The 25,829-nt window shown below is 48.1% G+C and overlaps 2 protein-coding genes across 8 annotated transcripts in view; one reads left to right on the plus strand and one right to left on the minus strand.

Annotated features, from left to right (window-relative positions):
• SAFB (scaffold attachment factor B) overlaps positions 1-20,853 on the plus strand; it is a 60,834-nt gene extending 39,981 nt beyond the window's left edge. For 2 of the 6 annotated variants that reach the window (XM_018050900.1, XM_018050903.1), the window contains 19 exons: positions 4,453-4,517; positions 4,602-4,808; positions 5,642-5,704; positions 8,184-8,211; positions 9,156-9,666; positions 10,090-10,139; positions 10,914-11,008; positions 12,670-12,819; positions 12,898-12,980; positions 13,286-13,425; positions 13,582-13,670; positions 15,258-15,364; positions 16,350-16,637; positions 17,401-17,538; positions 18,008-18,050; positions 19,447-19,565; positions 19,787-19,956; positions 20,330-20,381; positions 20,562-20,853. In XM_018050900.1, coding sequence (XP_017906389.1) covers positions 4,453-4,517; positions 4,602-4,808; positions 5,642-5,704; positions 8,184-8,211; positions 9,156-9,666; positions 10,090-10,139; positions 10,914-11,008; positions 12,670-12,819; positions 12,898-12,980; positions 13,286-13,425; positions 13,582-13,670; positions 15,258-15,364; positions 16,350-16,637; positions 17,401-17,538; positions 18,008-18,050; positions 19,447-19,565; positions 19,787-19,956; positions 20,330-20,381; positions 20,562-20,664 — 2,501 coding nt within the window. In that variant the 3' untranslated portion in view covers positions 20,665-20,853. The remainder of the gene's footprint in view (positions 1-4,452; positions 4,518-4,601; positions 4,809-5,641; positions 5,705-8,183; positions 8,212-9,155; positions 9,667-10,089; positions 10,140-10,913; positions 11,009-12,669; positions 12,820-12,897; positions 12,981-13,285; positions 13,426-13,581; positions 13,671-15,257; positions 15,365-16,349; positions 16,638-17,400; positions 17,539-18,007; positions 18,051-19,446; positions 19,566-19,786; positions 19,957-20,329; positions 20,382-20,561) is intronic. The other 4 variants (XM_018050902.1, XM_018050905.1, XM_018050901.1 and 1 more) reach the window with 2 other exon arrangements.
• Positions 23,739-25,783, minus strand: C7H19orf70 (chromosome 7 C19orf70 homolog). Of its 2 annotated transcripts, none has more exons than XM_005682516.3 (4): positions 25,296-25,783; positions 24,469-24,646; positions 24,227-24,278; positions 23,739-23,966 (listed from the first exon to the last, which is right to left on the minus strand). In XM_005682516.3, exons 1-4 carry the CDS (start codon positions 25,322-25,324, stop codon positions 23,869-23,871), a joined length of 357 nt encoding a protein of 118 aa, XP_005682573.1. In that variant the 5' UTR covers positions 25,325-25,783; the 3' UTR covers positions 23,739-23,868. The 2 variants fall into 2 exon arrangements, with proteins under 2 accessions (XP_005682573.1, XP_017906400.1); XM_018050911.1 differs by lacking the exon at positions 25,296-25,783 and adding an exon at positions 24,979-25,159 and having other exon boundaries at positions 23,743-23,966.

A 25,829-nucleotide genomic window follows, 5' to 3' on the forward strand; every position in this document is an offset into this window, starting at 1 on the left:
GATCTTCCCAACCCAGGAAACGAACTGGGGTCTCCTGAATTGCAGGCGAATTCTTTACCATGGAAGCCCTACTCTTTGCTGCAGGTGTCAAAATCTTGGCCACTGCTGGGTCTCTGAGGTCCTTTAGTAGTCTTCATGTACCTCGTGAAATTAAATACTAGTGAAGCAATCCAAAATGAGCCAATGACAGCTTAAGAAATATGGTGGGGGATGGCTGATATGAACAGTGCACTTGCAAAACTTGGTAACTGGTGTTAATTGTCTGCTTTGTTTTTGATGTGCCAATGAAACATCATTTGCAAGTCAAAGACTTGAGCAAGGGATTGCCAGAGGACATTAAAAATAGATACAGTATTCTCAAGTTATAGGTAAAGCTACAAGGAAATATTAAGTATTTCCTTAAGTATTAAGTAGTGTGACACAACTAATTTTGAGAAAGTTTTCCTAGATATGATGACTTGATAGCATAAGGTTCTCAGTTCCCCTCAAAGTAACCTAAAAAGACTCTTTGAGATTTGTCTGTTCTGATATTCATCAAAAAGAAAATACAGAAGAATAACTCAAATTGAAAAACTGTTTCATTCTTGCTCTTATTTTAATGGTAGAATATTAAGATTTTCTTAATGAAAAATACCATAAATATATATAATTGGGAGAAAATGTTACAGCATATAAACATCCAGAAAGCATTCAATATTTCTACAAATTAATAAGATAATAGCCAATTGATTTCAGAAAAGAGACCTCCCTGGTGTCTCAGACGGTAATGAATCTGCCTGCAGTGTAGGAGACCTGGGTTCAATCCCTGGGTCAGGAAGATCCCTGGAGAAGGAAATGGCAACCCACTCCAGTATTCTTTCCTGGGAAATCCCATGGACAGAGGAGCCTGGCAGGCTACAGTCCAGGAGGTCACAAGAGTCAGACACTAAGCAACTAACACTTTCACTTCATTTTCATGAATAGACAGGTCACGGATAAAAGAAAAAAACAAACAAGGCCTATACACAAAAAAGAAAAATTCATGAAGGAAAGCAAATAAAAATAATGACAATATCATTTTTGCCAATTAACACTGGTAAACAGGTACATAATTCTCAATATTCCACATTGACAAGGGTGTGAGGAGGTGAGTAGTTATTGGAGATGGTAAATTAATAAAACTGCTTTCAAACTGTGAAACTAACTGTGGAGGTGAGTCAACATGTAGAGCAAGACAATTTTCCAAGTCCTTTATTAACAGAAGCAAGTTACAGAATATATATATACCATGTGATTCCTTTACATAACAAGTTCATTTCCGTTTGAATGGTATTTGTGTAAATCCACAAGATGTTTTCAAGGGCCACCAAGCTGACAACAGTGCTTACCTCTTAGAAGTGCAACGGGGAGAACGGAAAAGAGCTCTTTACATGAACTACGTGAAAAAGAACTTTTTCATGTATTTATGAGGGTGGATCTTTTACTGCTGCTGCTAAGTCACTTCAGTCGTGTCCGACTCTGTGAGACCCCATGGACTGCAGCCTTCCAGGCTCCTCCATCCATGGAATTTTCCAGGCAAGAGTACTGGAGTGGGGTGCCATTGCCTTCTCCGATCTTTTACTAGTAAACTGAAATTTACTGTGAAGTGGTGAGAATCTTTTAATGAGTATACTTGTGTGACTGTATTTGTGTAATCAGATTTTTAAAAATACCTGCCCACATGCAGCCAGCCACACTGGGTCCTGGGGGAGTTCCCAGCAGGAGTCTGCGGAGGGGTCTAACAGTTGAGTTGGACATTCTCCCTGAAGTAGAAGCTTAATGGGGAGAAGAAATGGAAATCCCAGGCAAGGGGGCTGGGAGAAAGTTACGGAGACAAGAACTGTGAGGCTGTGTAGGCCTGTGGTTTGGAGATTGTAAATGTGGGAGGCCTTTTTACTCTTTGGAGGAAGAATTTGAGGGGTGCCTTTTCTCTTAGTACCAAAAACAGTTGCTTTGGTTTTTGCCACAGTGATATTTCTCATTCACATTAATTTTGGATTCATTGAGATACATTGTTTTTCATCTTTGGATAGCAGGGTATCTTTCCCAAATAATGATTGTTGGTTAGCCTCCCGATGGGGATGTGCTTTCCATATTGAAGACTGGATGTTCTTAGCACAGCACATTCTCTTGACATTGCTTGTTAGGGCATTTCTTACCTGGAGAATACTCCGCTGAAAGGGCTTCAGGCTGCAGTGTACCTGTGTGTACTGCTTGTAGTGAGACCTGGATCTGCCTGATGAAAACCTGCTGCCTTTCTTGTGAAAGGGAAAAAGACAGTAGAAATAGAAAGGGTGGCAAGTTTCTGGTAGTCTACTTAGATTTTTCCTACTAACTCAGTGGAATTGGGCAAAAGCCAATGTGCCTATTCTAGAATGGTACGAGTCTGCAGAAATGTTGCTGTATATCTTCCTAGCATATTTATAAAGACCACTAGGTTGAGTTCCAAACAATTTTGAAGCTCGAGGCCTGTTTTGCCATAGGGTACTGAGGTTCCCAGCCAACTACCAAGGCTATTTGCAATTAAAATATTTCTGGGGAAAAAAAAATTCTGAAAACATGAGTGAAGTTAGAATATGGAAAAATTAAGTAACACATGGTATAAAAAATTCTAAAGTCTGAATTATGGTACAAATGATTGTTGTTAATCATTAAGTCATCCCGACTCTTTGCAACGCCATAGAATGCACCAAGTCAGGCTTCCTTGTCCTTCACTATTTCCCAGAGTTTGCTCAAATCCATGTCCACTGAATCAGTGATGCTGTCTAACGATCTCATGCTCTGCCACCCTCTTCTCATTTGGCCCTCAATCTTTAACAGCTTTTCCAATGAGTTGGCTCTTCACATCAGGTGGCCAAGGTATTGGAGCTTTAGCGTCAGTCCTTCCAGTGATTATTCAGGGTTGATTCCCTTTAGGATTGACTGGTTTGATCTCCCTGCAGTCCAAGGACATCTCAAGAGTCTTCTCCAGCACCACAGTTTGAAAGCATCATTTTTTTCGGCCCTCAGTCTGCTTTATGGTGCAACTCTCAGTTCCGTACATGACTATTGGAAAAACCACAGCTTTTACTAATTGGACCTTTGTGTGCAAAGTAATGTCTTACTAGATAAACACTCAGTAGCCTAAGAAATTCATCTTTAATTTGGAGAAAAATGGTGGTGCTTCCCAGGTGGCTCAGTGGTGAAGAATCCGCTTGCCAATAGACACAGACATAGAGGGTAAAGGAGAAGAGGAAAACAGTGAGATGAATGGAGAGAGTAGCATGGAAGCATATACACTAACATATGTACATAGACACCACTGGGAATTTGCTGTATGACTCAGGGAACTCAAACTGAGGCTCTGTAATAACCTAGACCAGAGGGGACATATGTATACCTGTGGTTAATTCATGTTAAATGTATGATAGAAATCAAACCAATGTTGTAAAGTAATCATCAGTCAATTAAAAATAAATATTTTTTTAAAAAAGAATCCACCTGCCAGTGCAGGAAATGCAGGTTCAGTCTCATTTGGGAAGATCTCCTGAAGTAGGAAATGTCAACCCACTCAGGTATCCTTCCCTGAAGATCACATGGACAGAGAGGCTTGGTGGCCTCAGTCCATAGGGTCGCACACGACCCTGCACATACTCACACAAACCGTATAATGTTATGAAAGAATATAGAAAGCTATTCACAAGGTAGTAAGTGAAAGGATTATAAAATGGCAGCACAGTTTTTAAAAGGAGAGTATGTGTATGTTCGTAGCACAGTGTGGAAGGGATCCCTGCCCCACTGTATGATAGCTCCAGGACTAACTTTTAGATGGTAAAATTCTGACAGGCATTTACTTTTTTTGCTTTCCTGTGTTTTCCTTTTATGTGGTTGTCTCTCGGTAAACGTGTTCCACATTCCTTAATCAAAAAGCAGCAAATGTGATCTTTTTTGATTGTTTTGGTTTGTGTGGTTTTTTGTTAGTTGGGTTTTATTTGGTTTTTGTAATTCCAGGCTTGTGGGATCTTAGTTCACCTACCAAGTTTTGAACCTGAAACATTTGTAGTAAAATACAGAATGCTAATGACTGGAGTTCCAGGGAATTCCCCACAGCAGCACATTTGTATGCGATACTGTTCTCCCCATAACCAAAGCCACTTAACATGACGGGCAGGCCTGGAAAAGGTCTGGTTGCTTCCACTTTATTAAGAATCCATTTCTAGTGCCTCATACCTGCACAGCTAGTTGATACGAACAGAACCACTTCTACTAGGGGTAGTAGGGAACTCCCTTATCCAGATTGGATTTAACTAGTCCTGGATTACTGTGTTCCTAAACGGAGAAGTCCCACAGGTGTTCTAGGTTGTCTTTCTGTAGTGCTTAGGGTGTATAAAAGTGAAAGTTGTCACTTCTGAAAAATACATATCTTTGATCTCACACTATAAATTATTCCTCCAGGGCGCAAACCAGAAGAAGAGGGTGTGGAAGATAACGGGCTAGAAGAAAATTCTGGGGATGGACAGGTATGTGAACCTTGTCAGTGATCAGCTTGGTGCGTGGACCAGGGCTTGTCATCTGATGGATGCTTGTATTTTTCTTTATCACAGGAGGATGTTGAGACCAGTTTGGAGAACTTACAGGACATCGACATGATGGATATCAGTGTGTTGGATGAAGCAGAGATTGATAACGGGAGTGTTGGAGACTGTGTGGACGATGATGATGCTGAAAACCTTCAGGAGTCCCTGTCTGACAGTAGAGAGCTTGTGGAGGGGGAGATGAAAGAGCTTCCAGAGCAGCTTCAAGAACATGCTGTAGGTACCTCGGCAGGGTCTCTAGGATGTACCCTAAATGTAAAAATTCCTCAAACAGTGTAACAGATAATAACTAAATTTGGAATTATGTTCTTTTAATGCCATTTCAGTACAATGTTTGGCTGATCCATTCACATCACAGATGAGTCTGAAAGGCACACTTTGCTTCATTGAAAAACGGTGTCTTGTGAGGAATGATTGTATCTGCGCTCCATTTGAATAGTGCAGCATTAAGCATCTTGAGGACACTATTCTAGCCTTGTTATAGGAGATTACTCTGTGATGTAGTAGCTCTGATGTCTCAAATACCAAAACAGGTGGAAAGTTGGTCTTTTGCTATCATTGGGTTGCTACCTCCACCCCACCCCCAATTCAGTCTTTGAATTCTGTGACCTTGTTTTTTTAAAGCCTTAGCTTTTATTGTGTTAGGTTGAAATCCAAGGCACAATACAGTTATGGTGAGTATTACTGAATTCTCTCTGCCAGACATTAGGCATTAGTTCCTTTCATCCTGTTAACCACAGATATATAAATGCTATTATGTCCATTTTTCAGTTGGGAAAATTGGGGGGTAAAAAGGTAAAGGTAAATATCTCCAGGCAGTAGCTCATATGAGAATAAGAATGAAGGCCAAGGTAACTCCAGATTCCATACACTTAACTCATAGACTGCGTTTTCTCAGTGCTGTTAATTCAGTGGATTGTGTTATTTCCAAAAGGATGAATGTTTCTCAGGTAGACAGAAAAGGCGATTGAAAAATAGAAGCCCTGAGACATCTTTAAAGGCATTTCTGTTATTGGTATTGTAAATTTTGTTCTCCATTTATTTTACAGGTAGAGGATAAAGAAAGTATAAACAATTTAGATACTTCATCATCTGACTTCACTATATTACAGGTAAATTGTTGTATGGCTCAATAATTTTAAAATCAAAGGTTAGACTACAGTTTCTGGAATCCACTTCTGATACAGTCCCAACTAAAAGTCACTGCAAGGTCCGTTTCCTTTTTTGGCCTCCTAGAGGGAGTTTTGCTTTCAACCTTCCTGTTTAGAACGTGCCTATTGAGAATTGCTCATTGTTTCGGCTCCCCTGCCAGCATTGAAGATCCCTGCAGTTAAGACTCGGGACTTCTAGGGGCCTCTTGTTAGTTTGATCAGTAACAGATCAAACTGTGGGGTCTGTCCTGGAGGGCCTCATCTGCAGCAGAAGTACTCCTAGGTGAGACATGAGACTGGAAGGGCAGCACCCCCTCCCCAGGACAGAAGAATGGGGTTCGGACAGCGGTGCAGGAGGGTGGGGTGGGGTGGCCACAGCACTGACATCACAGCTGGGAAAGATCGATTCTGATTTTCTCTTTGGGAAGTTTGTCCTCAAAAAGTACACAGAGTTCTCTTGATGATTGTAGCCTCTTGGCTATTAAACACAGGTTAAACTACCACCTGTGTTAAAAGTTAAATGAGAACAAATGAGATGTGGGCTGACTTTTAGGTATAGTTTCTATTAATATGAATCTTGTTTCCTTTTACTTTTTCTGTCAGCCGATGTTGGTTTAAACTGTTAAAATAAACCTGAGTATCTGATTTTCAGAATGTTTTTGAGGAAATGAAGAAATGGCTTATGCCAGTCCTTGTTTTTTGTTGTTTTAATAATGTAACTTATGCTGATTAATTGGAAACCACCTTTCAGATAAGACCTTCATTTCTCTCTGCCAGACGGGCCAGGTGTGTTATTAGTGAGCCACAAGCCAACCTCCAGGAGGGTACAGATCGCAAGAAAGCTTGGTGAAACTTGGTTTACCATTCGGATTGATGTCTCTCCAGCTGCAGAGACAAAGCCTGTTCCTGACTCAGAAAGGAAAGGAGGAGCAGGCTTATTTTCTTGAGTGTCTCCTCAGGTTTAATAGTCCTGTGTACATTGTCTGGTCAGGACACTACATATAGCCCTTTCATAGACAAATAGGAATGTATATGTTTTTTGTCTAGGGAAAGTTAGGAGAGAATCGTTCTGCCTAAAATGATTGTTTCCTTCTGTGTAGAATCTTTAATTCCCAGCATGAAATGGGGAGAAATAAACTTGATTACCAGTAAATGAAATTGTTATAAAAGTAACCCTTTTTCTAGGGCTCCCCAGGATGGCAGGTCACTGCCCAGCAGACTGTGCCAACCATTCATGTGCATGTAACTTACACGCTAAGCACCTGTGGTATCTCAGATGCACAAGGAGAGAGGTTGGGTCCCATCCTCCCTGTGTATAAACAGAACGATGGGTAGGCCTGACTGATAAATGGACTCAAGTCACACAGCCATTGCTCAAATCTTGGCTCTGCTGTGTGTCCTTGAGCAAGTTTGTCAACCGCAGTCTGCCTGACTCCTGATCTTTGAAAAGAAGGATGATACTAATAGAACCAACTTGCTACGGCTGTGGGGTGATTGGTTAATATATGTGTATGTAAAGTGCTTAAATTTCTGCCTGGAACCTAGACAGTGCTTATCAGAGTTGGCTGGAGTTCTAGAATGTTGTCCCTTGAGCAGAGAGAATGCAGGGGCCAGTGACCACACGTTGAAAGTCCCTTCCTTTAGTTGTGCAGGCTCTCTGTGAGCACATGGTCCCTGCACTAAATGTGTAGGACTTGGCCTGATGTGGGGTGAGGTACAGATGAGCCTGTTGTGGAGGAGGTAGGAATGAGGGTAGTAAAATCAAGCGCTCGTGTTGGTGAGAAGTAACAGTGGTGTGACTTGACAACTGCTTCCTGGGAAGGGTTGAAGGATATTGAAGAATTAGAGCTGGCTTGCTGGATTGTTGATTGGAAGAGATAAGGAAGAAGGCACATGTGATACTGTAGGGACTCTGTTGACCAGGTAGGTGGGCATGTGTGTGTTGTCAGTCCACCATGCACAGGTAGAACATGGGTCAAGCCACCCATGCCTTCTTTCCTTTGATCTTTGGAATTTTTGGAAACTGATACTGCATTACTGAAAAATGATTATCTGGTATAATGTGTCTGGTATTCTGCTAGACAATAAAAGTATAAAACTAAAGCACAGCTATCCAGGCATTTAAGACAGTTGAGAAAGACAGCCATGTGATGGGTTCCTCACCATTAAAAGTGATAATGTTGCCAGGCGCTGGGAAATGCAGCAAAGCACAGGACTACAGTAAACACGGAAACAGTTCCTTGGGTCCAAGGTGGATGAAGTGCGGTACCAACTCTCCTGCAGGCTGTTGCCTGGAACAAGCGGGTTCCTTCACCTGTTGCATTTGTGGGGTTCCTTGTCTGCTTTTAAAAATTCCCTTCTTAGTTGTTATACTTTGGGATGTAAATAAATTCTAAGTTTCATCCATCTGGCACAATTTTATTTATGTTTTTTGTTGCAGGAAATTGAAGAACCGTCCTTGGAGCCAGGTACTGTTAAATGAAAAGCTTAGCAACGGGGTTTGGAATCATTCTAGTTTTCCGCCTTCTCTGTTTGAATTCTTTGATATTAAAGTTATCTTACTATAGTATACATTGTTTGAAAGGTTTACGATCCAAAATATACCAGGATCATAGAGATTGGAAACCCAGCCATATCACCAGATCTGTGAAAGTGGCTGATTTCTCATTTTGTAAAGCGTATTGGGTGAGATGAGACTATCTCATGCCTTTTTAAATGAACACGGCACTGAAACATACAGAGAGAGTTTGGATGCCTCTCTAAAGCTAATACCTCTGTACTCCACAAAACAGATCTTGTGATATTGGGCAGTGTGTTAATTTTGTGGTTTTTAATTCAGGCAGTGCAGACAGTGGTAGGGAGATAACATTTTAAAGCATTGAGACATAACTGGATTCCAGAAGAAGAAAAAGTTTCTTCATGAGAATTCCAAACAAATACTATTCACTTTCTGGACTACAAATATCTCAGAGCACCGATGGAAGAGATTCTGGTTTTCATGTCGGACTGTTCTGTTAAAAGAAATTCAAAGAAATTTGGAAATTGAGCTCTGTTCAGTGAATGGTGATACATTGAGTTAAGCAACTTGGACTTTGGAAGCTAAATTTGGAAGAGGCATATATACACGCCGACAGAATGAAGACTGTCAAGAATCAGCCAGAAGGTGTTGGGGGTTAAATAAGTCTCTGGGATGCATTTCTCTTCCATGTAGCATAGAGGCTTACTCTATAGTCGGTCGGAGTGCAGGTAGTGTAACCAGTGTTAAGTGTGTGTACCCGCGGGTTTTCCAATCTCTGTGTAGCTAGCAGTTCTCTTCGTGTTAGTGTGGCCGCCGTGCCAGTTCCGCATTTGTGATTGCTTTATTTCCCTGGTAATTAAACCTTGTGCCATTCTATTCCTGTTAAATCCGTAGAAAATGAGAAAATACTCGACATTTTGGGGGAAACTTGTAAATCTGAGCCAGTAAAAGAAGAAGGTTCCGAGCTGGAGCAGCCATTTGCACAGGAAACAAGTAGCGTGGGGCCAGACAGAAAACTTGCGGAGGAAGAGGACCTTTTTGACAGCGCCCATCCGGAGGAGGGTGATTTAGATTTGGCCAACGAGTCAACAGCACACGCTCAGTCGAGCAAGGCAGACACCCTGTTAGCGGTAGTGAAAAGGGAGCCCGTGGAGCAGACAGGCGATGACGAGAGGATGGACTGTGAGCCTGTAGGGCTAGAGAAGCCAATTGAGCAGAGTAGTAAAGCCTCAGAGCACACGGAAGCCTGTAGCGAGGAGGCCGCGGAAGCGCCCCCGGAAGCCTCAAGCCCGGACCCCGGGGATAGCAAAGAAGACGTGAAGAAGTTTGCTTTTGAAGCTTGTAATGAAGTCCCTCCGGCTCCTAAAGAGTCCTCAGCCAGTGAGGGCGCTGATCAGAAAATGAGGTTTGTTTTTTCTCAGTTTTAGACCAGACGCTATCTCCTTTTCATTGGTCGTTTAATGACACACATGAGCTGTTTTTCTGCAATTGGCCAGCCAGACTGATGCAATTGTAGTTTACCTCTAAAGAATGTTTGATTTCTCTTTGTTTATTTTAAGCTGATTACATAATCTTTTTTCTTTTCTCAACCTATCATGGTTGTTTTCTTTAATTCTTCCTAATTATCTTTAGCCCAGCAGAATTAATTAACTCCTGTGGGTCTGAAATCTTATGGTTAGGTCAGATTTCCAATACACGTTTGTAGGGGTATCATTTTTTTCAGAACTAAATTTCGGGTAGGTATGCAACCTCAGCACATATTTTATAATTTTGAGTTAGTTTCCTCTCTGCTTCTTCCTTCTGGAGTGACATTGTCTTTTGTCTCTAGTTCTGTCGAAGATGACTCGGATACAAAAAAGCTTTCCAAAGAGGAGAAGGGTAAGTCAGCAGGGTGGCACCCCCGGGAGCGATGGTTCTAGTTGGCTCTAGCCATCACACACCCATTTCTACCTCACCGGCCTGTGAGCCTGTCTCAAAGCCTTTCTCCACTCTAGCCACCTGCTTCCTCACTCTGCGGGTTCTGGGTTGCAGGGCGGAACTGTCACTTCAATTTGATTTGGACACTTGACTTTGCCAGAGTCCTTTCAGCTCCTCCATCCAGACTTTCCCTCCGATTTGTGAACTTCTTGGACACAGTGACACATGCAGATGGAGAAAATGCTTTGAGTTTTCAGATACTGGGGTTTGGTGGGTCCCTGGTATGCAGATTTATCAACACCAGAGCCCTTTATTAATTTGCTGATTGAGAAGTAGTTTTGCTGGCTGCCCCAGACGCATCCTTAATCGGTATTCAAAAAAGGCCAGAAACTGGGGAGAGGATGTATCTCAGACTCCACAGTGACAGCTCCTGTCTTATGTTCCAAAGTCACCTCACTGAGATGGGTGATACCATCTTGTAGCTGATGGCTACCCCAGCCACAGGCCCAGTGGGCCCCGACCAGTTTTTAAGGGACATTGCCATCAGTTTTGTCCACCCTGTGGGCAGCTCCAGATCTCATGTCAGGACAGCAGGCCGGCCTCCAGCCCCAACCTTCTCTGTACTGCTGGCCTCTAGAGCAAGTAGGGAGTATCTGGTTTAGAATGACTCTAAGATACTTAAGACTCAGGATTTTGTCTGTATCTTGTTTTTGACCGGAACTTCTTTTAAAATAGGTCGTAGCAGTTGTGGAAGGAATTTCTGGGTTAGTGGACTTTCTTCTACCACCAGAGCTACAGATTTGAAGAATCTTTTCAGCAAGTACGGGAAGGTAAGAGCCGACGAAGCTACTTGTGAGCTCATGCAATATGGCCCCTACGTGTAAATCATTGTCCCCTGCAATGAGGACTTTGACACCGTGTGGTTCTTTGAACTCGCAGGTTTGCAGGCCTGTGGCCAGTCCGCCCTCACTGAAAGAGATGTGAGCCCAGCAGGAGTTCCCAGAGCCCACATCCACTTTGTATATCTCGTGCTTCCCTGGCTCCAATCCACCATATCATTTGATAACTTAATGAGTGCATTTCTCTGCCTTAAACCTGTGGAGGGATTGCTGTTAGGTAGGGAGGACAGGGCAGCCCATTGTTGTGAGTCATAGTGATTAGAGAAGCTGTAGATATGTGTTATGAACAAAAGATCTTTGAACTAGACCTCTGTGAACAGCTGTAGGCCTCAGCTCTGCAGCACAGAGTGGTGTGCCTGGGGCATGTTGCCAGTCCCACGTGAGTCTTGTCTCTACACTTGGGGCTCTCAGAGCTGTGGGAGCCCCGCCTCTGCTCTGTGTTTTTCCCCCTAGGCTGAGTAACTCTAGCCACCTCTGTCACACCTGCCTGTCTCCCTCTCTCCCTCCTCGGCCCAGAAAAGGTGGACATGATGCCCAGGTGGGGCCCCCACACATACACATTGAGTGCTGCCTCTTCTTCCTTTCTCCCCCCCGCCCCTTCCTCCCAGTGCTTCCTGGACTCACCTGCAGATAAGCTGCCATGCCCACGCCTCCTTGTCTTCAGTCTTCTTTGCCAAGTAAGATTTAGCACAGGCCCTCATTCACAGTTAGGATTCAGAAATGTTAAGGGAGAAAACCAACATCTTTGATCTTGGCTGTTGATGTTCAGGAACAGACAAGGAAAACAAAGCTTGACATGTTCCTCACAGTAACTGAAAAGCCCTTGGACATTTGCATTACAGAGTGGGACCCTTCTCTTGATTCTGCAGTGGCCCTCAGAGCAGATGTCTGCTCTGCAGGGAAATGTCCATCTGGAGCCTGCAATGTCTTGGGTACACTGCAGGCTTAATGTGGATTGAATAGGGGCCAGACTCCTGGGAATCCGTACTTTGGGGCTCAGGTTTCACTTGGCACAATAAAGATGAATACCAGCCATGGCCCCTGACACACTGGGACTTCTCCTGAGCCATGGGCCTTCTCGCATAAATGGGCGTCCCAGCCTCAGTTTGCTGCTGCTGTTGGGTCAGTTAACTAACATCTAGCATGTGAGGATGTATCTATAGCACCTGAAACATACCCATGAATTTTGTTTTGGGAGTAATAGGGTGGGCTCTGTGTTCTAGAGTGCTCTTTGTAAACCCGTCCTATGTCCCTCTCCTTCTGTTGGTGTGTCTTCTTACTTCACTGTCCACCTGGCTGACCGCATATTTAGGAACATTTCCTTTCAAGGTTTATATAGTCTTAATGGAATTCTGGCAGGACGCTGCCTTCAGCTTCACTCTGCTCTTTCCACCTCACTGTCATCCTAGTCCCCTAGAGAAACAGCCATGAAGGAGTAGGAGCAGCCAGGCTATAGCATTGCCCTCCACAGCCTTTACCTGCCACTTGTCGTCCACCTGTTCTTGGCATCTCTTGGAAGTGGCATAAACCACAGTGTAGGGGTCTATGTGGGGGCTTCGTGTCTGAGATGTACATGTGTATTTTCCTTCAAGGTGGTGGGCGCCAAAGTTGTGACCAATGCCCGGAGTCCTGGAGCACGCTGCTATGGCTTTGTTACCATGTCCACAGCAGAAGAGGCCACAAAATGCATCAACCACCTACACAAAACAGAGCTCCATGGGAAGATGATCTCAGTGGAAAAAGTAAGGGGCCATTTTCCTCCTGGGATCTAGCCACGTTAGGAAATAAGGTAATACTTCTACTTGATTCTCTTGTTTTAGGCGAAAAATGAACCTGCTGGGAAGAAAAGCTCTGAGAGAAGAGAAGGGGAGGGGAAAAAAGAAAAATCCAGCAATACTGACAGGTATGAGTCTTCTCGAGGGGATTATGGCCAAGATGACCTTTCTCTTGATGTCTTGTTCCTCACTTTTCCATGGGTGGGAAAGGCTGTGAGGCTTTCACCCCCTTGCCTTCTGTGCACTTGTTGGAGGATTTTCCCGCCAGTCCTCAGAGGTGTCTCAAGTTCCTCTCCTAGGCTGCATGTTCTCCGTCCTGTGGATGCCTCCGAGGCAGCCCCATCCTCACTCAGTGCTCATTGCGGGAGTCTCCGCTGGGTTGTTCCCTCAGTGTTTCATCTCACACATATCTGTATCTGCATGCCATTTATAGATCTGCCAACCTCAAGAGGGAAGAGAAGGCTGACAGAAAAGATGACGCTAAAAAGGGTGAAGACGGGAGTGGAGAGAAGAGTGAAGACCAGGATGATCAGAAACCTGGCTCTTCGGAGCGCTCTCGAGCCACAAAGTCAGGTAGCTGACCAGTGGGTGTGAGAGATTGCACCCTGGCTTCTGTTCCTGGCTGGTGTGGTTAATGGGCAACACAAACTACATTTGTTTTCCTTGAAGTTGAGTACTTTTCCCTCAGTACGAGGTGTCCCTTCTTACCTGACTCCTCTCTTCCTACAGGAAGCCGAGGAACTGAGCGGACTGTGGTGATGGATAAATCTAAAGGTGTGCCTGTTATCAGTGTCAAAACGTTGGGATCCAAAGAGCGAGTGAGTATTCTTTTCCTGCCTGGGTTATTTATTTCCTTTGACAGTTCTCTGTGTGTTTTAGGGGATTCGTGAGCTTAATTTGAGAAAAGTTTGTCAGTCTTCTGAAAATGGAAGGGTTTTTTGAACTTTAAAATTGAGAAAGCTTAAAGGCTTTCCTTCGTAGTTTTGGTAAAAATTACTGCCCTTTTTAAAACAAACAAAAAAAAACTTTCGAAATTCATTTATGGGTGTGATTGGCTTTATTTGCCTGCATCTGGGCACAGCAGTCCATGTTCGTTGCTGGCCTCAGGTTTCAGCAGCTCTCCATTGTGCATTTGTAACCCACACTTGGCAGAGCCGGCCTTCCGGCTGCCTCTGTGCCCAGGCTCCATTTTACTCATTCCATGCATTGTCTCCGTGCAGACGCTCCATAGAGCCACAGAATCCACAGAGTGCCCACCTTAGGCTCTTACCACTTCACTCTGCCTGCTGTTTTAGGGTCACGGGCAGCTCTGGATGTTCATAATTCAACTCTTGACAGCCTTACAACTAGGATGGATGTGGGCCCAGGTCCCCAAGACTACCCACATTTCCAGGGCCACTCAGGGTCCCACTGGGCCCAGCACATAGTTGTAGTTAACGCCTAAGGTTGGCTCCAGTGATGCAGGGAGGTCACACAGCCAGGCAGGTGGGGAAAGCCTGAGTCTGGAGGGAACTCTCCTGGCTCCCTGTGGTCTCCTTCCCGCAAGGCTCCCCAAGTAGGGACCGTGCAGCAGCACAAGAGTCATGCTTCTGCCCAGGGAGCCCCGTTAACAGCCTCAGTTCCCAGGCTTACTGGGGCTGGTCACATACGTACCCTCTCCTGACTCCCAGAAGGAAAGCAGTTGTTCAGCACAAACCGTCGTTTGCGTGGTCAGGGCACAGTGAGCCACCTTTGCCAGTGTACTGTTGACTAGGGTACTCTGAATGCCAAGGTTCCCACCACTAGCCTCAGGCCTGCCATGTTAACCTGTGCTGGCCAGATGACCAGCCATTTAAGCTCATGAATGTTATGGACCAGTTACAAGCTGAGAGTTCTGTTATGGCATTTCATATCTGTACTGTGTTTGTGCAAATATTTTACTGTATCAGATAATTTCTCCCTTCTTTTTAACAAATGATGTCAAATGGAAAAATCGTGTGGATTCAAGGACTAAGATTAATAGATGTCAAAAATTAATGCCCTTGGCACAAATAAGGAATCCTCAGACGTGGCAGAAGTGGCCTTGATTGGGCACCACTGCGTGTTTAATATTGAAGAATGTGTTTTGGATGCACTTGACAAAATGAAAAAAAGTTTGGTTTGTTTTTACCTTAAATGAAAAGTTTCTGAGAAAATCCCCTTTTCAGTGTTGACTACTGAAAGTAGGCAGTGGATTCCAGTTTAGCTTGGTAGTGAGTCTATGACTCTGGATTTTGGTAAGCCAAGGTGAGGTTTCTCCAGGGAGAATACAGTCTTACCTGATTGTTTCATTCACTGTTCAGCTTCATTTCTGATCTTGGATGCTTGAGCCTGGACACAGTTGATTTCTTCCTGCTTTAACTTGTCAATGCTTCTTGGTGAACCAGGTGTCTAAGAGCCAGGATCGCAAATCGGCCAGCAGAGAGAAGCGGTCTGTTGTGTCCTTTGATGAAGTGAAAGAGTCGAGGAAGTCGCGAGACTCGGAGTCTCGCAGGTGAGTTGGGATCCGGGGAAGTTGACTGATGTGGGCAACACACATATCAGCCAGAGTACAGTTTTGGTGAAGTAATTGGCAAAGAGATCAGTGAAACTGACCCTCATGCATGTTTACTTTCACATGATAAAAATACTTATCATGACTTTTCCCAGAATTAAGAGAAGGACAGGCTCTCCTCAGCAGCTTCAGGTCACTGGTCTGTGCCTTCGGACCATCTTTTGGGTCTCTGGCTCATATCACTGAAGCCCATGTCAACATAAACTGCTGGCTGCACTGAAATATAAAAGTTAAATTCATCTGTATGGTGCAAAAGTAAATCTATTTGAGTTTGACCTTTTGAAAGGACTAAAAATTTATAAAGGAGTCGTGTAAATTAAAATTTCCCAAAAGACCAAAGATGTGTGGCAGATAGAAATAAAGGTGATTTGAAATAAATATACAAAAATTAGCCTGATATCAAGGTTGACAGAAGTGGCTCAACAGGGTCATGAAACATCATTGAGTCTTACCAGGGACCACTACCACGCAGATGAATGCACTGGGAGAGGTGATCCCGGCCTTTTCCGCTTCATGGGCTCCTTCCCAAAAGCCTGGTGTTATTATCTGTTGGATGGGGATGCGCAGGGTCCAAGACATGGTCCCTGAAGCAAGGAAATCACAGAAATGTTTGTCCTTGACACAGAAAACAAGACTAGATAAGGCATTTCTGCTCGTACTATTCCCTGTTGGTAAACAGAGCAGAGAAGGAACAGGAGATTGGAGGGAAGTACATGTCGGGCATCATCAGTATCTCTGCAAAAGTCTGGCTGTCAGTGCCTCAGCCTAGTGCTGGGAGGATGGGTCCTGCACAACCTGCTGCCTCCACCATACTCTGGCATGCACTTGTTACTAAATTTATCTGCAGTTCGAGGTCCCCCCCCATCCCACCTGGGGGCACTGCTGCAGCTCAGGGGTCCCTGCAGCCTCTACTTCTTGCTTGCAGGTTGCGCGAGCATAGCGAGCGTGAGCAGTCCATGCAGGCAGAGCTGGAGCGGCAGGAACGCAAGAAGCTGCTCATTGCCCGCGAGAGGCTGGCCTTCCACAGACACCGCCTTGAGAGGGAGCGCATGGAGCGGGAGCGGCTGGAGCGGGAGCGCCGGCGGGTGGAGCATGAGCGCCGTCGCGAGCAGGAGCGCATCCACCACGAGCGCGAGGAGCTGCGGCGCCAGCAGGAGCTGCGTTATGAGCAGGAGCGGCGGCCTGCCGTCCGCAGGCCCTATGACTATGGGCGGTAAGCCATGCCATAGCTCACTGCCACCCCTAAGGTGGCCCGTGGCATTTAGAACTGTGCCATGTTCCCCAGAACCCTGTTAATGAGTGATTTTTGTTTAAAAAGAAGCAAAGGGGAAAAAAGCATACGAGTATTTGCTACAGCTCAACTTGATATTCTGTGCTTTATATGAAAACCTGAGGTGGTTTAAGATTGTTGGAGAAGCAGTGGGTGAAAGTGATGCTTATTAGATCATTAGGTTTGAGTACCAGCACAGATAGACACACACACACAGACTTTCCAGGCTTTGAAATCATTGCAGTGATACAAACGGTTTTGAACAGGTACATTGCAAGTGCTACTAATAGTCCTCTGCACTGGGTGTCTCCTGAGTCAAATCTGCATGGGGCAGGACAGTTAGTGCACTAACTGTCCCATAGACTTGCCAACCCTTGTGACCATGAGCAGTTCCCAGAAGGGATCTGACATCCACTTCATTGATCCCCTCCTGTAAGGAGACCTGAGCTTTCTCTTTGGGGGACTCAGGTATATTGGATAAGAGAATGGAGCTTTTCAGTCACATTCCACATCATCCCTCCAGGCACTCTCACCTCTAGTAGCAGAGAATGGACTCTATGGATAAAGTTAGTTCTCATTCTTTGAAGTGATGGGGCAGTTGGACTGTTGAGGGTTTAGTTTACCAGCTTCCACAGAGGTCATCCATTAAGGAGGGGGAATGTATGCCCTCCTTTCTTGCTTCCCGCCCCCCCACCCCCCACCCCAGGCGAGATGATGTTTACTGGCCGGAAGCTAAGCGGGCAGCCCTGGATGAGCGCTACCACTCTGACTTCAACCGTCAGGACCGCTTCCATGACTTTGACCACAGGGACCGGGGCCGCTACCCTGACCACTCCGTTGACAGGTCAGACACTCACCCTGCCCAGTTAATTCATGGGGTTTTTGTTGTGGGGGTTTTTTTGCCCTGGTTCATTCTATTCTGTGTGTGTGTGGGGACCATTTTTAAAGTCTTGAATTTGTTATAATGGTGTATCATCTGTTTTATGTTTTGGTTTTATTGCTCCATGGCATGTGGGATCTTAGCTCCACAACCAGAGATGGAACCCCCATCCTCTTCATTGAAAGGCTAAGTTTTAACCACTGGACCACAGGGACATTCCCTGTCCTGTTTTTGTTGTTTTTGTTTTTTGTTTTTTTTTTGTCATTGTTCATTCATAATGAAGATCTCAAGTGGCGCTTCTAGGTGTCCAGACCAGTTGAACCAGTCAGTGTGTGTGTGAATTACCTGAGTTCAATTCGGGAAATGTTTTCCATTTAGGGATCTGTCCAACCTATGTTCCTCCTCATGATTTCATTTGAATTGTCTTTTTCAGGAGAGAAGGTTCAAGATCAATCATGGGAGAAAGAGAAGGACAGGTAAGTCAGAAGCTGTGATTTTAGCCAGTTTTCCCTGTACAGTTGATTCTCTTTTTGTGACATGCCTGCTTCCTCCTCCACCCAAGTTAGAGTGATAAGGAGTAAGGGAGTGTGGCACCTGCAGCCTGTGTGGAACAACAGTGTGAATGAATAGCTTGTACTTTGTGCTGGCCCAGAATTCAAGCAGGTATTCTGAAGCCTCGTATAGCCTTGACCTTGAGGTTCTATACGTCTTTGTGACTGGATGGGTACTAATGTGCTGGAGAGCTTTGCGTGAACCTGGCAGGGTCTGTTGGAACGTTCCGTGAGACCCATGGTACTGGCCAGATGTGACGCCTCGTGTGGGCTCCAGGTGCACCTGGAGTGTCAGTGGTTGCCCATACATTTTTTCTTTAGCAGCTTTAACACATTATAACAAGTGCAGTTTTTCCTCTTTTTTTTTTTTCTCTCTCTTAACATTTAGCTAGAGAAACTTTTCTCCAGAGAGCCTTGACTTTTAGTGGGTTCCTTGGAGAATGCAAAAGATGAGGGAAGATGTGGTCAAGGTGTTACTCAGCAGACAGAGTCGCCACCCTCGGGGTTGGTGGTGTCTATGACCACAGGATCTTGATACACTGTCCACCTCCCTCCGAGCCTGAGAACGTGGCTGAGAGTGGCCAAACTCCTGAGGCCTTTCCTGCCACCTCAGGAGCAGTTCATGACCCTCTCCCGATTCCTGATTCTCTCCTCCCAGAGGTACATCTCACACAGCTAAATGTGCCCCTGGTGTCCTGGGTTTTCTGTGGTGGACACGTTGAGCAGCATCGTGGTGGTTACATGTCCCACTCTGGGATCCAGAGCAGGGTCCCATCCTGGTGCTCCCACTCCTCCTGAGCCTGTTTTTCCAGCTGTGTAAGGGAGCAGGGGGTGTTAAATAAGATGCCTTGCGTGTGTCTGTCCAGTCCTGCCATGCTGCTCTTGAACATGGATGGCTTCTGTCATCTGATTAGACAGTGCCCTCCTGAAATCAAAAGGCTGTTGATCCCTGGTAACTCCATGATTATATTCTGCATGCAGGCACCTGACACATCGTGATCATTTCCTGCTGTGGGTCAGCCACTTGAGCCCTCCACCCTTTGGTCCATGGGTGCCTGAACCTCTGCCTTCTGGTTAGGGAGCACCTAATTCAGTCTTGGGCTCCATGAGCACTTCTGCCCAGGATGTAAGCAGATTTCCAGGGTGCGGCTGTGGTGTGCCTCTAGACCCCAAACAGTGTGTACAGTGCCTATTGGCACTCTCTCAGACCTACAGGGGCTTCTGTCTGAGTCATCATCCTTGTTATTATTAACTTGTTGCCCAGAGGCCGTGGAATCCAGGGTTGTACTAAAATCTTTCATCTTGGCCCTTTCACATGCAGCATTACCCTGAACGCCACGGAGGACCAGAGCGCCATGGCCGCGACTCCCGTGATGGCTGGGGCGGCTATGGCTCTGACAAGAGGATGAGCGAGGGACGGGGGCTCCCTCCTCCACCCAGGTTTGTGACCCATGTCCCATGATGCCCTCCAGGGCCTCACATTGATGTATCCAGCTGAGGACTCCTGGTCTTGGGGATAAGCTGAGTGCAGGCTCTGCAGCCCAGGCTGTTTCCAGTCTCTCTGGACAGCCTTGGACCAAGTGCCAGTTCCATTCCCTGCAGCCCTCCATTGCTCAGAGGGCTGGGATCACAAAATGCCAAACCCACCTTCCCAAACCCAGTGTCGTTGCTGTCCTGGAAGGCCAAGATGGGGGCAATCCAAATCAGAGGTGTCTTTCTCCAAGGGGCAGACGAGAGTGGGGGGACCACGGCCGCAGGATAGAGGAGGACCGAGCGTGGCAGGGCGCTGCTGACGGAGGCCTGATGGACAGGGACCACAGGAGGTGGCAAGGTGAGGGCCTGTTCTCAGCAGTTGCAGCGTCTGTGCAGAAGCACCAGGCAGCTAGAGGCGCCCCTGCTCCTGAGGGTGGGAGAGGCACTCTGTTTTTCCCACCACTCGGCCTTGCTCTTTGTGCACTGGGTGGGTGGGTGGGTGGGTCTGGGGGCTCCTGAGTGGGTGGGAGGGGTGCTGTGGGTGCCATAGCGCCTCTCTCTCTGCGTCGACTTAGCGAGGCCCATGGGTGTGTGTGACCCAAGTGCTCACATATCCACCAGAGGGACTGGGTTTTAAGACAGACCGGAGCCCTGAGCCTGAGCCCTGTGTGCTCAGCTCCGTGTCCGGTGCTCCAGGGCACTGTGTGAGGAGGGGGTTTCTTGTTTTGCAGGTGGTGAGAGGAGTATGTCTGGTCACATGATGAACCGGGGAGGCATGTCCGGGTAAGGACTGTCATCATTGGTCTCGTTTTTGCCTGTAGGCTCTGGCGGGTGTCACTGCTGCTCACAGGGTGTACCTCTGACCCTTGGTGGTGCCACCCCGGAGGGAAGAAAGCCCCAAAGAGACTGGGCACAGGGCAGAGCCCACTGAGGGAAAACAAACACAATCTGCCTTTGTTCCAGGCGCGGCAGCTTTGCCCCTGGGGGCGCCTCTCGGGGCCACGTGATCCCGCGAGGTGGCTTTGGGAGCAGACCCACCGATGCCCACTTCACTCGCCGCTATTAAGTGCTTGGGCTCCTGTGTTACGCGTCACGTGGCAACAAGAATATGTTCTGTTAAGAGTTCCCTTAAACTGTGTACAATAATTTTTTTTTAATCTCCTGCCATATTGTAGCTCAACACAATGTGAAATTGTTTTTGTTTTTGTTTTTTTGGTTTTTTGTAATAAATGTGTTTCTGTTCCAGTACCCTTTATTTAAAGTATTGTGTCTTTTTTTACCTAAAATGAAATTACACTCATTGATGTTAAGCCACAGCTCTTCCTTCAGGGAAGGGGGATGGAAGGGGGCAGCTTTTAGGGACTGTTGGATTATCCAGAAGCACTTGGCCAGCAGCACGCCCAACGTGAGCCCAGGCCCGGAGTTCAGAGGACTGTCTGGGTTGTGCATCTGAGCCATCCATCTCTCTAATGTTTGTTCCCATTGCCCACATACTGCCTCCATATATGAGATGCTTGCCTCAACTGGGTTTTGTGTGGTAAAAATACACATGAAATTTATTATTTTAACTATTTAAGGGTATAATTCAGTGGCATTGTGTGTATTTTCTGTGTCATACATCTGTTCCCACTGCCCATTCTAGAACTTCCTCTTGCCAAACTACAACTCTGTCCCCATCAAGCACTTACTCCCCAGCACCTTGGCTCCCACCACCTACATTTTGTCTCTGAAATCTGACTCCTCTAGTGAGATTGTGTCCTACTGTGAACGACAGACGACCACGTGTTCTGTGACAGGAATAGAAGAGCTCTTGGACACCAGGTGAAAAAGTAGGCCTGAGCAGGTGGGCAGGGCCCAAGTGGAAGCGGAGTTGTCAGGATGGAGGGGTGGGAGGGGTCTCACTCCACACAAGGTACACGTGTGTTCAGCGATCAAAGGTTGCCTGGACTCCAGGGGTGGCCAGCTTTACTGCAGAAGGCCGTGTGTAATGGGGCAGTGCCACCTCCCTAGGTCAACTATGTGCCTTGTCTCCAGGGGCCCTGGGTCTGTGGATGGGGCTGGGGCCACCCGACTCCACTTGCCTAGGGGAATAGTGGTCAGAAGCCACTGCTTCTTTGCTCCATCTCTCACACTCATAGGGTCTGGCCTGGCCCTCTCTGGAGGTTAAGATGTACCAACAACCGAGGCTGACTAGGCCTGTGCCCCCAGGCCCACAGTCAAGGGAAGACAGACACGGGACAGGCCTTTTCACCTGTTGGCTGAATACACTCCACCAGGCCAGGCACATCCCTGTCATAATTCTCCATATTGACTGGGCACGAGGGACCTGGCAGACAAGACTCAGTTAAGAAGCTTCACACAAGAGAGCACCTGCAGTCACCCAGGCAGGTCCTGTTACTGGAAGTGTCCTTACAAGGGAAACGGAGGCAGAGGGGCAAGATGGGGACATGACAGAGGAAGACAACCCTGCTGGCTGTGAGGGTGGGGTAAGGGGCAGCGGCCTCTAGCAGTTGGAAAAGAGAAAACAGATCCCAGGCCCCACAGTGTGCCGAAGGAAGCGTTATATACCTTCCACGCTGGCCTTCCAGCCACATAGGGCAGTTGTGTCCCCTGAAGACAGCTGGCAACATCAGAAGACATCGGTGGGTAAGGCACCACTGGTATTTTGGGGGTTGGAGGCAGGGACACTGCTGGACACCATGCCTGGGGTGACCCCAACAAAGATTCATCCCTCCTGGATGTCAGTGATGCCGAGCTGAGGAAATGTGCCCCGAGGTGGTGGGCCCTGTGACGGGGCACTGAGGAGCACTGGAGGAAGAGGGCAGGGGAGGCTTCCTGGAGAAGGCGTCTAAGCCAGGGGCAGATGAACAGGAGTCAGCCAGGAGAAAAGACAGCTCAGTGAGGGGCCACACAACAGAGGAAAGGCAGCTGTGTTCTGGGAACTGAGGGCTTCCGGTATGTCCTGGGACAGGGGAGGTGGGGCCCCTCTGAGGAGTCTTACAGGGGTTGGGGAGCCACAGTCGTGTAAGCAAGGTCCATAATGTCATCAGACATGACCTATGGGGAGCAGATGGAGGGGGTGGTCCCAGAGGTGGGGCCAGCAGGGAGCTGGTCACTGGCAACAAATACAAGTCAAAGGAGAGGAATCTGGGTCTGACGACAAGGGCACAGAGAGGTCAAGAGCAGCCCCAGTCTCCAGGCTGTCAGATCATGACCAGGGTGGCACAGGTCACGTAGGGCTCCCCTTTCCCAAGCGCACAGCCCTCCCCACCCATTCCTGGCTGAATGCATGGACAGACGTGCAGGTGCAGTTTCCTATGCTCAGGTAAGCCTAGGAGACACCCTGGCCTCTCATCTCTGCCTCCCTCATGTGTAACCCTGCTCTCCCCTCCTGGCTCACAGTCCTGAGTGAGCTCCATCCCCTAGAGTGACATGAACCCAAGAACTCTTGGGGACAGACAATCCTGCGCCAGCTCAGGGTGCCAGTTGTTACCCACGCCTGCTCCCTGCTCCCAGGGTGGCTTCGCAGGCCAGCGGCTGGCTCCCACCCACACCCACCTCCTACCTTGTCAGGGGCAGAGCTCTTCTCTTGCTGCCACCGTGGTGGGATGACTTCTGTGGCTGGGTGCTGGGGACCTCACAGGGAGCATCTCAAGGGAGCATCCCCAGAGCTCCAGCTGGGTCGAAAGACATGTGGGTCACCAGGCAGCTGGCCCAGAGTAGGCATGGGGTGTCAGAGAAGGCTTCCCAGGGGAGCAGCAACCCTCAGGTCATGGGGAGAGGGGGGAATGAGAGTGGGCACGGGGTGAGGGCAAGGACTTGACTAGACATGGATCAGGGAGCTGAGCAGGGAGGAGAAACAGCAGCTGTGGGCACTGCCAGCCGTGTGGATCAGCCCTTGCCCCCCAGACTGCCCCACCCTGTGCTCAGCCCTCCAAAACCCAAGGAGACCCCAGACCCAGATGGGCCCTCAGCATGTTCTGAACCCTGAGCCCAAGGGCTATGGTCTGTTCCCACTCCCCATACCAGGTCGAGGGCCCACTGGTGGGCAGGGTCCAGGTAACAAAGGAGTAGACCTTGGCCTTCGATCAAGGTCAGGCCCCCAGGAGCCAAAAGCCCATTTCCCGGGGCTCCAGCACATGGATTGAGAAACACTTCCAAGTCCTTTATTGGGCCAGCAAGGCCAGGAGCTGCCCAGTTGGGTCCCAGTCTGGTGTTTGTGGCGCCCCTGCCCCTGTTCCCGCCTGGGGCAGACAGCTTCTCTAACGGGCTACTTGGTTTGCTCCTTCAGGTATTCCCAGCCCTCCTTGGAGTACTCCCAGGCCTTGGAGGGGGCCACGGACAGGGCTGACATCATGGTGATGATGCCTGTGGGGAGGAAGAGCCAGGCACTTTGAGCAGAGACTTTTAGAGGCACCTCTACCAGCTGTCAGTTCCACACAGGGAAACAGATGGAGGTCACAAATTGCTCCCCACTCCCTGGAATCTCCACCCCCTTGTCTCTTTTAGCTCTTGGGGAGGGGGGTTGTACAAAGAGCAGGAAAGCTAGTGATGAAAAGGAATGGCCAGGAAGGAATATGGGAGGTATCTGGGGCCCCTCCCCTGCCTGCAGATGGACCAGCGCCTACCTGAATTCCAAGAGTCGCGGATGTGAAAGTTAAACTTTGGAGGGGCTGGGAGCTGGGGAGAGAAGGGGAGAAGGGGCTGGTGAAAGGAAGTCCTGGCCGGCCCAGCCTCCCTCACAGGCCAGGAGAGCAGCATCCGGTGCCGAGGATGCCAAGCAGGGCTGAAGGACCCAGGATTAAAGGCCATCACAAAGCTGTCACCCCTGCTCCCTCCCAGGCACAGCCTCAATACCAGCTCAGGGTACCTGCGGTAACTTCAGGCCTGTCTGCTCGCACACGTACTGGCTGAACTGGTACACGGCATTGGGGACCACCTCCTCGGCTTTCTGAAGGACCGCCTGACTCTTGTCACTGGACCCCAGCAGCTCCTGGTCGTACACCAGGTAGACAGCACCCCCAGCCACACTGCCCTTGATGAGGAACCTGCAGGCAGAGAAAGGAACCACAGTAGCTCAACAGACACTGCTGGCCACCTCCCAGGTCTAGGCCTGCAAGGGTGGGGGTGGGGTTAGACTCCTAGGGGAAGGGTGCCCACAGTCCAAAGAGGGACACACCTGAAGCCAGGCAGCTAAAGGGGGAAGCGCGGAGCATCTTGGGAGCTCAGAGGCGGGCCTGACACACAGCACTTAATTTAGAGCGTGCAGGAATATTCAGCGCCATTTAACCGGTACACTGAAGCATGGAGAGGGACGGTGTCACTCGAGATCTGCAGAGGCCAGGGAAGTTAAGGCTTAAGACGTCTGACCATCTTCTACCTTCCAGTTCCCGTGGAATGCTCCGAGAGGAACTCGCGGGAGGTTTCTAAGTGTCCATTTAACTTCGCAACAAATGCGTGCGGCACTCCCATATTACAGAGCCGGCAACTGAGACTCCGAGGGCTCTAGGATACCGAGTGAGAAGGCAAGGACTCTCTAGGAAGCAGGAAGTGGAGAAGCTCCACCCTGTCTGAATAGACACGGGAGACCTGACACTACGGGCAGCAAAAAGGCGATCGGGGAGCAAACCAGATGTCGGGTGCCCGCAGAAGGGAACATCTTCGGGGGCTTGAGGCCCGCCCGGTGACCCCACGAACCTCATCAGCGACCAAACTCGGGGTACCATGATCGCTCTGCTCCGCGCGCAAGGACACTCGGTTCGCCCGCAGCTTCCGGTTGCGGCGCCGCAGGGGCCTCTGGGACGCGTAGTCTCTTGTCAGCCGCAAAGGCTTCCGGGAGTCGGAGTCTCGGCTCCGAGAAACCAAAGATGCGCTGCGGTCCGACTGCAAAAAACGTCTCCGCGAAGATTAGTCCTCAAGGGCCGGCCACCGCAAGGCTGTCTGGGAAAAGTAGTCGGCACTTCCCGTGAGGCGCCGGCCGGTTCTTCTAGCTGCCAAGCCTCCTGGGAAATGCAGTCGGGCGAGGCACGGCCCTGGTGACGTGAGGGAAATAGAAATCAGGTGTCTTAAGTGAGGCCTGAAGGAGAGCCACACCCAGGAGATCCACCCGCGCGAGGGACTAAGGGCTCAGGCCTAGGAAGAGTGTTTGCCTGCCGGTTGTCACGGCAACACGAGGGCGGAATTGTCTGATAGGCGGGGGATTTGGTCACGTGATCCGGTCGGGTTGGGGCT

Source organism: Capra hircus, chromosome 7 (genome assembly GCF_001704415.2).
Source record: "Capra hircus breed San Clemente chromosome 7, ASM170441v1, whole genome shotgun sequence".
Taxonomy (NCBI): Eukaryota; Metazoa; Chordata; class Mammalia; order Artiodactyla; family Bovidae; genus Capra; species Capra hircus.